This window comes from Alligator sinensis, unplaced genomic scaffold (genome assembly GCF_000455745.1).
Source record: "Alligator sinensis unplaced genomic scaffold, ASM45574v1 scaffold207_1, whole genome shotgun sequence".
Lineage (NCBI taxonomy): Eukaryota > Metazoa > Chordata > Crocodylia > Alligatoridae > Alligator > Alligator sinensis.
Genome location: NW_005842112.1, coordinates 1,319,638 through 1,332,790, shown reverse-complemented (window position 1 = coordinate 1,332,790; position 13,153 = coordinate 1,319,638). Strand labels below are relative to the sequence as shown.

General features: G+C 40.2%; 1 protein-coding gene across 1 annotated transcript in view; it reads left to right on the top strand.

The window, feature by feature from the left end:
- Window positions 1-1,425: 1,425 nt before the first annotated feature.
- Window positions 1,426-13,153, top strand: part of AFF2 (AF4/FMR2 family member 2) — a 289,805-nt gene continuing 278,077 nt past the window's right edge. The window contains 3 exon segments of the mRNA XM_006024662.3: window positions 1,426-1,451; window positions 1,586-1,706; window positions 11,264-12,148. Of these exon segments, the coding sequence (XP_006024724.2) occupies window positions 1,426-1,451; window positions 1,586-1,706; window positions 11,264-12,148 (1,032 nt within the window).

Here is a 13,153-nt window from a genome sequence, read left to right as displayed (position 1 = left end):
AACATCATGCTGAGCTAAAAAGGCAAAAGTTGTAGATATTTGGTTATCTTCCAAGTGCAGTAGAGCTCTATGGAGATTAAATTCATTCTCACTAGAGATACGAGAATTAACTGTTCTTTGCTACCTATGTGGGGATATATGTGTGTGTGTGTGCATGAATTTACATGCACGTGGGTGGGTGTGCAATGCACGTACATAGATCTAGAAAATGTAGCACTCACACATTGCTTACAACAGATACCATCAACGTGCATACTCAATCTGCTATTCAAATTGTCATCTGGAATTTGGTAGCTAATTAACTGACACAAAATAGAGCCAAAAGCCTAATAACAAATCAAATATGGGTCGAAAGCACAGAAGTGTCCTTAATGCTTGTCACATGAGGGGCTGTCAGTGCAAGTTCAAGCATGCATTCTTTTTTTCCCTCCCTCCTTCTTCTCCCCCCCCCCCCCTCCTTTTCTTCCTTCAGGGTTTTAATTATAGCTTTTCTCTCAGAGGAGCAGGAGGTAGTTTGCAAAGCCAAGAGACCAAAGTACTTCATGAGCGAAGTAAATGTGATCTCTCAGCTTGTCACCCAGGTCTGGCAGGTGCAGAAAGTGAAGTGACATACAGATAACTGACATCTTGCGATCGCTGCTTGGAGGCGATAGACCTTCTTTGTGTGTTTTGTGGTGTGTCGAATGACCTGTTGCTGAAGCAAACTAATCGAAAGCCTTTCTGGGACAGCGTAACAGTGCACACTTTTTTTTTTTTTTAAGTACTCCTTCTGCCCACAACCAAACTTGACACAACTTTTTTAACAAGCGCGAGGGGTTGAATTAGCTACTGTAACCCTCACCACTGAATTGTGAGTGTTGAGACGCATGCAAGTGGTACACATGAAACATAGTGAAGATGCCACCATGCCCAGTTACCTCCAAGTATGCTTTCTGCATCTAGATGCGTTCGGCCTCTGCCTGCGTGCCCGTGAGTATGCACGTGCGTATTCATATAAACAGCATGAATTGGTTATGGGACTCCTCACTTATGCGCAGACACACATGCATGCTGTATTGACATTTTTGCTGCAAAGAGTACCACAAATCTGAAAACGGAAGTTGTGTGTGTGGGTGTCATTTCCCAATGACTTGTTCTCAGAACCCGTTAGTGCGATATTTTTACCCCAAATTTACATTTGCAAAAACGGATGGATGCATTTCTTCCAGAGTTAGCCACTAGAGCTATCTGGTTTCTAAATTTTAATCACACGTGGCCATATGGTCCGTTTTTAGTGAGCTGTCTTTTAGTACTTCCTTTTGGAAGTAAATATTAATTACTTCCTTTTGGAAGTACTGAAAGATGGCGCAGTAACAGCCCATACTGCGCTGCGGTGGCTGTGCATGGTTATTTTTGGCTGCTGCATCACTGTACCAGTGCACTACAATGAGGGAGTACATCATGATGGCAAAGTAGCGGTGGCATCACGGTTTTTGCCAATAGGCACTACAGCACCGCAGCATCTTGTGTAGGCATGCCCAATGAATAGTTACATGATTTATGGGATAAATTATTTATTCTGTGTTTGTCTCACCCTCTTTTCCAGTCACTATGAGCAAGACCGGAGTGCACTTAAAAGGAAGGAATGGGAGCGACGAAATCAAGAAGTCCAGCAAGATGAAGATCTCTTTGCTTCAGGTTTTAATCTCTTTGGGGAACCCTACAAGGTAAATTGCTCTATGAGACTTTACACTTAAATGCATCATCTGGATGCAATCTTCCAATATTAATTAAGCCTTGTTTCACCCCCAGAAGAAGGGAAGTATTAGGGCTGCCTTCATCTACAGATATATAGGACTTTATATGTTCTGCAGATATAACTATTGTCCAAACAAATCATTTGAAGCACAGTCAAGTAACATGACCACCGGCTCCTAGTAGGTTAGTGGCAAACTCAGGAATTGAATCTAAGACTGTGGATCCTTCCTTCTTTCCCTGAACACCTAGCACATCCTCTCGATAAATATTTAGGCAATTTATAATTCTCCAAATAGATCTGTACTTCAGTTTCCCTAACTGCAAAACTGACATTTCGTCTCCTTTATATTTTAAGAAAAAAATATACCTGGGTTGTTCAAACCAAAATCTCTTCCATAAATAATGAGTCTATAAGCTCTCCTTTGCAATCATAACTGTCCAAAAAAATCTTCAGGGAGAATATCTGAATCCTTTGGGGAGCATAACAAGGGTATCAAAGAGCCTTATGACAGGACTTATTCTCTCTAAGGAGCTTTGCTGCCTGAGATTTTCATCACCGAGGGATGTCCCCCTTTATGATTTCTGCTGCTTTGGTTTTCAGTGAGGCATTGCCTGAAGAATTCATCAGAATGTAAATTTACTTTCCTCTTTCTCCTCCCAATCAGTGACATCCATTGAAAGGCCACCACTTCATCTTTCCATTTCCCATTGTTAGCCCCTGTAGGGAGGATGAGGGATCTTTGAAAACCATCAGAAAGGGAGGAGAAAAGACCAACAAATGGCTATTAATAATTATAGGCTAGGAGACTCACACAATCATATAAGGGCTATATGGTAGAAGCTTTCATTAAGCAGTTTTCTGGTTAAAACTTAATCAATGTGCTATTATATTTAATTATAATATTTTAAAATGTGTTCCTGATTTTATTTAAATGTGTGTCCATTTACATACATACATACATACATACATAATATAGGACTAAATTCATAGGTTTCATAGACATTGGAGACTCAGACAGTAAAGTTTTTCCTTATCTGCCACCTCTTTTATAAGGATAGTGGCAGCTATGAACAGCAGGCTTCAGTGATCTCTGCTATGGAAAGCAGATGAAACCTTGTAGAAATAAAAAATGAATATATGATGCACTAGCTCTATATGCTGTTACCTTGCAAACTAGTTGATCTTTCTTTTGGACTTTATAACTAGTGGTTAATTCCAGTGGAATTGTGTCTAGTAGCTCATCCAGAGTTGGGGCACTGATTAAAGTCTGAAATAAATATCCCAAATTTTACCAAGTCAGTTGATATTTCAAGTGTGGGAAGTATAGAGTAGCTCATTTGAATGAGCCTCTTTAAAATGTGACAAATGACCTTGAGTCATTTCTGGGTACTACGGTATCCTTTTCCATTCTCGCGGTTATCTCTCAGAGGATGCTTCTACACAAGTCATTTACTATGGAGCTGACTAATTAGATCCACAGTTAAGTCTCAGCAGGTGCGTCTACACTGTCCCAATGGCATTGTTGTTACTGCGCCATCATTTAGTACTTCCTTTTAGAAACAAAAGTAAGTACTAAATGACAGCGCAGTAACAGCCTGTACTGCACCATCCCGGTGGAGCACGGTCATTTTTAGCCATAGCAACACACTACAGCGAGGGAGTGCATTGCTACGGTGACATAGCTGCAGCATCATGGTTTGTGCCCACTGACACTACATCACCATAGCGCATTGCTACGGTGATGTAGTGTCTCGTATAGACGCTCCCAGTGGCTACATGTACGGCCCTATTAGGCCACAGTAAACTAATAAATGCCACCATCGAATAAAACAGGTCAACACAAGTACTATCCTATGGTGGTGTTATTTAGTGCGCCATAATACATGTGTAGATGCTAGCAGGGTTGGCTGGGACATGAGGGTGCTACGGTGCGGGGGCTGCCTGCCAGCCAGCCCCTCTGCAGCACGCTGAACTGGGTCAGAGCAGCCCCAAGCTTGACCTATAAACACTGCACCCAGGAAGCAATAAACTCCCTGTGTGAACTATGCCGGAGTTTCTTGTGTCACACTAATATCACGTGTAGACATGCCCAGAGATAGCTAACAAGGTCCCCAATCCAGCAAACACTTATGCAGAGGCTGACTGGGGGACTATACAAATGCTTAAAATTAAGCATGCACATACATGGTTGCAGAATCATGGCCAATGTACGTAAAATTTCATCCATGAATTGGCCAGGAACATATACATATATAGGGAAAGAGGCAAAGACGAATAATGTTACAATGTGCAGAGACATGGTTAGGCACTTTAATTTTCTTCAGTTATCTGCATAGAGCAGTGTTTTATACATTATACCACTTAGTGGAAGAAGTCATCTGAAACTCTTGGCTGCACTTGATATGATAAAGCAAACAAAAGGTATTTTCAGTCCTGTTAAAGATAATACCACGTTTAACCTAACTTGGAGGTTTGGCTTCCTGATTACTCACCGTGGAAGTATTTTTGCCTCTCAATATTCTCCACTCAAGTAGTTAAATCCATATTATAGATTGGTCTTAAGACCTCCTATTGGAGTTCATGGAACAAAACAGAAATAACTTCAAGCTCATTTCAAAATGTATAGAGGGCACTTTTGGCATTTAATAAGGATGCACAAATAAGAGAATACAGGCTTATGATGATGCTGTTTTGTTCGTGGAATTTGGGGAGGCAGTACATTCAGGATATCCTGAATGTAGGGACGCATGATACATTTGCTACATAATAAATTGTTCTTAATGTGGAGTAAAAATGGAGTGGACACATGATACAGAGCCTTTGTAGTAAATCGCTCAAATTCAAAGTAAAGTCTGCATTTGAAAAATATGCATTAACTTCAGTATGTGGACAAGTTACTATATAGAATATGTGGTGTGTCCAGTGTCTTAGTTGATTGCAAACTGGGATAACAATTCGCTTGGTGCAAAGCATGCAGTGTCTGGGTGCTGCAATGGCACCAATTGCAGGCAGCCAGCTAGCTGGGGAGACTGAGTTGTGCGTCTGCTCCTTGCAAAGTAAAAACTTATGTAAATTATTCTTCAGTAATCACGTCATGTGTCTGTGCCCAGAATCTCTTACATGGGTAACCCTCATAGACAGGGATGTAAAATAAATGCCAGTCTGTTTTCTCAATGATAAAGAGTATTGTTGAGCCACAAATCTCCAAATAGATTCTCATTATCATTAAGTTCAATCATTTTCGTTTTAAACCTTCCTTCCCTTTATTGACCTGGAAGCTGTGTGTTTGGTGAAGAATTTACCCAAAGTTAAACTAACAAACAAAATAATGAAAAACTTTGGTCTAAGGGAATATTAAAATGTATATGCTTTAAAACCGCTAATAATATCTATTATGTCATTCGAATGATAACACAGAGGTTAACGCTTCTAATTTATTCCATCATTTTGATATTTGTGTTTATTTGTGCAGACAAACTGAGCACACAATACCTGCCTTTAAATAGCTGCATTTCCTATAATTGTTCTTAAAGGGAATTACTTACTAAAATATTCACAATCACATTCACATTGAACTCTTGAATACACCCTCTTTAGAAGTGAATAAAATGTGCCTTATGATATTACCAAAAGGATAATTGTGGGTACAAATTCAGCTGAAAAACTGAGCATGAAAGTAACAGTTTCATCTGTCTTAAATTCACAAAAAAATAAGAGGATTAAAGCCTGAATATGTGTTTTTATAATTCCATCTCTGTTTCTACCCATTTTGTCTTCATGTTTATATCAGGAGAAATTAAGGGCAAAGTTGTAGCCTGATATTTCCTTCATGGGATTACATGTTGCTAAGAGCCTAATCTCAGTTGCATTACAGTCAGGGGAAAGTTTCCTGTTGACAGATTAGGAGTTAGAACTGGTTCTCACTGGATGAATTGTCATTTGTCTTCTTGAGGAAGTATAGAAAGTAAATTCTGGGCCTGGCCTTAAAACAATGATAAATGCAGTGTCTGCCCACTTTAAGGTCTTTTTCTGTTACCAGGTATAAGCACGTCTACACGTTATATCTCTTATGCAATTACCTTGTTACTTGCACAGAACATTTAAACCAGCTACACTGCAAACTGACTATGGTGCCTTAAAAAGGCCCAACCAGCTATAAAGGTATTACTCGAAAATGTGTAATAACTTTAGAGCTAGTTTCTCTCCAGCTTTAATTTGCATGTGTAGGCAGTCTGCAGCTGCTGCGATCTGGTGGGGAGCTCAATGCAGCCTGGGCCTGGGAGATCATGGCAGCACCCCCCATGGCTGCTAGGACTCAGTCCCAGCTGTCCCAGCTGCTTGTGGTCCCTGCATTGGGAGCCCCATCAGCAAAGGTGCGATTGTACGGATCACCCAGTAGATCCCAGGGCATCTTTACTTGGACATGTGGAGGGGGCCTAAGAGTCAGGCCTTGTGTTTCCTTCCAGCAAGGTAGCACAGGCCCCCAGTTTGCTCTGTTGGTCACTCTATTTGGACTTACTGGTCAACAGCTGAACTTGCTGAAGTTGCCTTCAGCGATTTAGCCCATATGCCAGTGATGTATGCAGGAAGCAAAAACTTTAGTGTAAGGATTTCTTTCCTTTTTCATCAGGTCAGACCAGTCTCTGTGACATCATGTAAATCTGGAGCAGCTGAATCTGAAGCTACTCCATATTCGCTTTGGTGTTGCTGGCTTTAGAACATGGCATGCTTTCTAACCTGAACTTTGTTCCTATAGCAATCCCTAAGAAGGGGCAGAAGGAGGAGAAAGAGAAAGTATCTATCAAGGATGGGTAGAATGGCTCTATTGTAAGCAACGGTGTCATATCCTCTGCTGATATAAATCACCAAATCAATCTAGTTAATGAAGGGATGCTTCTTATCATAAGCTGAAAAGCTAGCCTATTCATTTCCAGGAGAACCAGGGAAGAAGGAAGAAGGTAGAGAGAGGAGGGAGATGGAGGTAAGGAGAAGAGATCATGGAAAATGGAAGGAATCTGTTTCCTTCTCTTTGGTCCCCTGTTCTAGAAACTTTTTTGCAAATCTACCATCCTCTAGTCATGATGGGCTTTTTTACACACATAGGCACCACAGCGCGGGGCACTTTGAAAAGCTCCCAGCACTGTGGAGCTTGCAGGTGGATAAGTGGCGAAATGCACATCAGTGGCACGCTTTTGAACTAAAACACACAGGAGGTGCTGTAGTGCAAAAGTGCACCGCCACCGTTTTCTGTGCGCTGACACGCATTTTGCCACTTATACACCTGCACACGGCGCAGCACAGGTCACCTCAGCTCACATCAATTAATCGCATCTGCTCCAAAGTGGCATATCTCTAGCGCATTGCAGGGAAAAAAAGTATGTGTATAAATGCCCTATATCAGTAAGCCAGAAATGAAGGTTTTGCAATGGAGGTTGCTGCTCTGTGTGGGTGGAAGAGAAAACAGAAAAGCAGCTCCCATCAGTAGCTGCCAGCTGTTTGAGAATGCCCTAAAGTTTGTAAGATTAAGGGAAAGGTGGATTAATGAGCAAGAGATCAATTTAATTGCAGTTTATTGCCTGGCTCTGGCTCTGGCTCTGCCATTTATCACATGGGTTTTACCATGACTTGGGTACCACAGTGCAGGTGGTGTTTCTGTCTCAATCTCTGCCTAATTATTATGTGCACTTATCTACCTACCATATCTATTTAAAACAATAAAATATATAATGTTGTAAAAGCTCTTGATAGATATACTTTATATCTACCGAGCACAAGTATATGTACCTATGTGTATGCATATATGAATTTTCGCACCTTTTGATTGCCAGCGTTTCATGCAGGAAATAATGCTTTCAAATATGTGGTGCCACCTACCACCATTTTGGACAGCAGGGATAATGAGCCTCATGCTATCCATTGCCAGGTATGGCAGAAGTAGACTAAGAGCTGTCTCCTTCAAATCCTGGCCCATCCTATTGCTGATTCATTTGGAGTAGATGATATCGCAGTCTCAGGTGATCTGGTCTGGAGACGCTTGAAAGAGTGATGTCAGAACTTTTCTGGCAGGGGCAGCAATTTTACTAGTTAATTGTTGATGCCTTTTACTGGTTTGAATTAATAAAGTGACTCAGCTATAATGAGTCTCTCATAAAAGAACTGGATGGGAAATAGTCTGTACTTTTTCAAAGGATTTGCCCAAGAAGAGTTCAGCTTGAGAACTGGGACACTAAAGCACGATCCCCTAAAGGGAGCCTTTACAGAATGTTACATTTTTTTTATATATTTTTTTTTAGGATAACCCCTCCACAGTGTTCAAGCTTAGCATAAAAGATCTCAGCCCCGAGTCCATAGAGATTAGTTATATTGAGGTATGAGGCAGTGAATGAATTATGAATCCTCAAGTTTCATACAAATTATCACAAGAAGTCATGTAAATTGGGCGTACGTTTGAATGCATTAGTTCTTTTCTTTGTAGAAGGAGAATGAGATAGCTAGCTAGCGAATTAGCCTTCTGATAAGATTTTATTACTGTTTATTTTCAAAGCAAAGAACCAAACAGAGGAAAGGTGTGCATTTCCTAAATTAAGGGGAGGCCAGAATGAGGGGGAATGCCGCTCATTGTGAGTCACAAGCCAGAACATGAAATTATATCTCGAAATACTTGGAAAATGTATTCCCTTGACGGTGGGGAAACTGTGATTCAACTTGCTGTTCAGAAAATAAAGACTGTAGAGGTTTTCTTTTAAGAAAGCAACCAATTACCCAGAACAGGAAGTGAGAACCTGTCCCCATCCTGCAGGTAACATATAATGGCTACCTGGATTTCATTTGTGTTGAGTTTGTAGTAAGGCTTGCCAAGAATACTCAGCTTTAAACAACAAAGCTAAATCTGTTTAGCAAAAAAGAAAGAAAGAAAGCAAAAAAAGAAAGAAAGAAAGCCATAGTGATATGTTTATGATTTAACAGTAGATTCTACCCAGATTATACCTATGTACCACCTTGACCCCAGTGAGGTTACATCATAGGCAGAATTTAGCCTATGAATTTAATTTAATTAAATATGAATTAAAGGTATGTCAAATGACAGTGGATATACATTTAATTTTAAGTATTTTTTTTTTGTTGTTCTGAAAGCCTGATCCAGATCCATTCAGGTCAATTCTAATCTTTACATTGATTTCTGTAAGCATTTCTTCAGGGTCTTAGAGATTTTAAAATAGACTGAGGATTCCTATATTAATTATCTCTGCTTTTCAGGAAAGGCTCATTCCCCACCCCCCCCCCCCCCACACTAATACTCTCAGAAACGAACCGCAAATAATAATTCCACACATTTATATCATATCTTTCATTCCAGAGATGTAAGCATTTTCCATAAAACAGTGCTAATAGGAACTGAAATGACATTTAGCATTATATGACGTACAGAAAAATACCTGAGAGACTTCGATAAAAATGACTGAAAATCTGTGTACTAAAATTAAAATATTGATTCCCCCCTAGAATCTAGGGCATAGAGAAGATGCCCTTTTATGCATTGCCATGATGTTCAAATGTTACGGTGCAGGAATATGTTCCTAGTACATTTTTTACGTTCCCCCTGAGCTTTATGGGACAGTGCGTTAAATGCAAATTGAAAGACTAACCCAAACTTAGAGGAAAGGCGGCGTGGTCAGAAAAGTGGCCCTTTCGCATGTGCTATAGTGCAAGGAGTTAAAATGTTTGGGAGGGAAGGAGGGAACAGAACAAGTATGTAAGTGTTTAAAGCTCGCATCGTAATTCCTGCCGTGCCCTTAAGCACAATGGAATCTCCTTGTTTTAAATTTGGGGGTTGAACAGAGAGCCTGGTTTTGGCTGCCACCCAAATGGCTCATTGTGCAACTCAGTTGAAGGAGACTGCTCATGTACAAAGAGCTTATTCTTGGCTTAGCTAGAATGTAATTTTTGCCACTAAAATGACCAACCTAGGGACTTAGTGGATAAAAGTGATTCACAGTCCCACACAACTGTAACCATTAACCATGTCTGTGTAGGAGCACCGGCGAAAAATTTATACAGACAAGAACAACAATGAATGGTTAATTTTTAAATCGCTGCCTCAGTGCAGTGATAATATAAGTTACAATCCCTGAAAGTGAGCAAAAGGAAATTTGCATTGATTATCTTCTTTCCCAACGGTTTCTGCTGCATGAGAAGAACTAAACGAGAGGAGGAAACTTTTTGCAATATTCCTCTCATCTCTAGGCTAGTTCAGCATTGGAAATTTAAGCCGATATTCCAAGAGAAACCCACTTGTAGGGTTTCTTTCATCATTCACGCTTTTTCTTGGCATTTGAAGAAATGGGAGACTTAACATAAAGTATGAGCACACATTGGGAGATATGAAATATAAAGATCCAATCCTGCCACATATATTGTGGCTTCAAACTGAATTTACAGATTGTAGAAATTTACCATATGCTTGAACAGAAACCATAGTTTGGAAAGCGCTGTTTTTACCCCTTGAGTGTTATAAAGCGATGAACGTATACAGAGAATAGGTTGTTTAATGCAGTGGTGGTGATTTCAATGTAACATAAAGGCCCAGAAGAGGACAGGTATGTTGGCTGTGGTCTAAGATGACTTTTTTTTTAAACAAAAAGAGAAAAAAATTATCGGTATATCAATTATTCCCTTTGTGCTTATTTGCATAGGTTTTTTTATATATAGCAGCGGAAAAAGTACTTCAAACGGAAAAAATGATAGCGGTCAGGTTTGCTTGCTTCAAACTGCAGTCACTATTAACTGCCTGATTCACAGACATGTACAACACACTCTTAGACAACAGAGGCGTCCTGGTACTTCAAACTTCAGTAGTCATCGGTATTTATATCTTTCTTGATGCAACATCTTTGGAAGGCTCTTTTAGTGGTATGGTACTTCACTAGTCGGAAATGTACATTTTCTAGGTCTCAGCTGTTAGGGACCCAGGGCCCGACTGAGCCTTCAGTGGGGAAGAAATTCACATTACACCACAGATCATTTTGGTCCATTAGAGTTAATGAAGTTGTAGGCCAGCTGCCAGGTATATTAGAATTATGGGTCAAGGAGATGGTATCAAAATAGCATATTTAAATAAAATGCTTGATTGCAATTCAAATACTGCTTGACCAGTAATTGTACATCCACATTTTGCAGGATATAAAATGTGCAAGCCCACTGTATCAGAGATAAAATCAGGCGATGTTGCTTATAGCATCATAACTGATGTTATTTAAACCTTTCTCTGAGAGCATATTTAAGAAAACAGGAAGCAGTATACAACTGTTACTCATGCCAGCCTGTTCCAAGAGGTTCTCTGAACACAGTTATTGATGGGTTTTTCTTACATAACATATGCAAAATGTAATTGAAATTAAATTAAATGTCAGCATGACACCATTAAACAGCTAACATTTGCCATCTTTTTCAAGACAACTATTCCAAGCAGAAACTTTACAGCCACAGGATTCACTCACCCTTTTCCTTACGTTTTTGTCATTTTAGACAAACAAAGGTGATGCCCTTGCAAACCGTGTCCAGAACACGCTGGGAAACTATGATGAAATGAAGGACTTGTTAACCAACCATTCCAACCAGAGTCACCTTGTAGGAATCCCAAAGAATTCGGTACCACAGACTCCCATTGATAAAAATGAACAGAGCTTTTTTCCAGAACAAAGAAACAGGATGATCCCATCTCACCAGATCAGTGGTCACTCGTCAACATCAATGCCACCTCCTTCATCCCTGTCATCCAATTCTGCTTTGCTACACGGTCACCAGAGCAGCAGGAAATCCAGGACAGACTGGTCACGTGGTGGTCACAACTCTAATGCTGCACAGCCAAGCCAAGCCAGTAGCCAACAGAGTAGGTCAAAACATAGCTCTTCACATGACCAGCCTCAAAGCCGGTATGAAGACCTCTACAGTTGTCAGAGCGAGCAGCATAAAAGTGGAGGAGCTGAAGAAGCAAACCCTGCCGCTTCATCTTCACATTCACGGAGGCATAATCATTCAAAGTCAACAAGTAGTGAACACACTTATAAAGAAAACAGTCATTCAAAGTCACCAACAGAACTTGAATTTGTAGCACATGGTCCTGGATCTCCACTTCCTTCTACATCCTTGTTATCTGCAACCAATGGTCTTTCAACCCAGAATTTCCCACCAGGACTGCACTGTAAAACTAGCATGGTCCAACAAAAGCCCACAGCATATGTGAGACCTATGGATGGTCAGGACCAAGTACCGAATGACTCGCCTGAACTTAAACCTCCGGTAGAAATTGAGAGTGGATATGGAAACCAATCATTTGGAACGCTGTTGGAAGGAAAAGCTAATGTACCCAGTTCTAAGAATAAACTACCAAAGCTCCCTCAAGCTAGTGAAGTAAGTACTTTCAAGCAATTTATTTGGTGGTGTCCCATGAGTATTTATCATACTGCGCATTTGTTACTGAAATATGCAATTCCTTTTCTCAGAATAATGCCATAAATACACCCCTTTCCTTGAATATGCATAGTTACATATTCCCTTTTGATTTCTGTGACAACCTTAGTAAGTTATATTAAGCGAAGCTTTAATACTCTACCATGCAATGCTAATATTGGTTGATTCCCATTAATATTAAAGGACTGGCTCCTCAGGTGGCTTAAATCCATGAATACCAGCACAGTTTCTGGCTACATAATTCTGGTATCTCTTTGTTCATCCTCGTAGTTCCAAGTTTTGCCTACCTGTGTAGAAGTTAATCCGACTTGAGTGCCGTCATGCGCTTTTCCAAGACCCCTCCCCCCCACACCCCAACCAAAAAACCCACTCCTAAAAATGCCTTGACCTTCTTAATGCCAGTGATTCTGAATGGACAATGATAAGAGGTACATTTTCAGAGTTTGTTTCTCAATCCCATTGACTTTAATGGAGTTAATGTGGCTTAAGGTCTGAGCAACACTTGTGTAAATGTATCCCGTTAAATCTTTATGGATTTTTCAATAGCACTTAGCATTGGGATTCACTTCCAATTCCTGGCACCAAGAGCTGAAGTTGTTGAGTTTTGTGTCTCTGGTCAGCACGACAGTCCTGTGATTAGAAGTTATAGTTAGCTGCTATTTGTGTCCTGAACCTTTTCTGCACAGCTGTTTCGCAAGGGGTCCATCTGAAACATTTATATTTTATCATGTATTTCTTATTCAGACTTGCTGTAAAGCAGTAACCATTGCAAGGTAGGTTTATAGACTGTGTATGAGCAGAGTTGCAATATGGGTTTTTCATAGCTTTCTGTTTCCCCCATGATATTTCCCTGCTTGGTAATATTTTAATACCAGAAATGAGGAATGATACACTCTTTATTGCAAAAGGTCAGCTTTTTCTATTGGAATAATTGTTTCAAGCTAA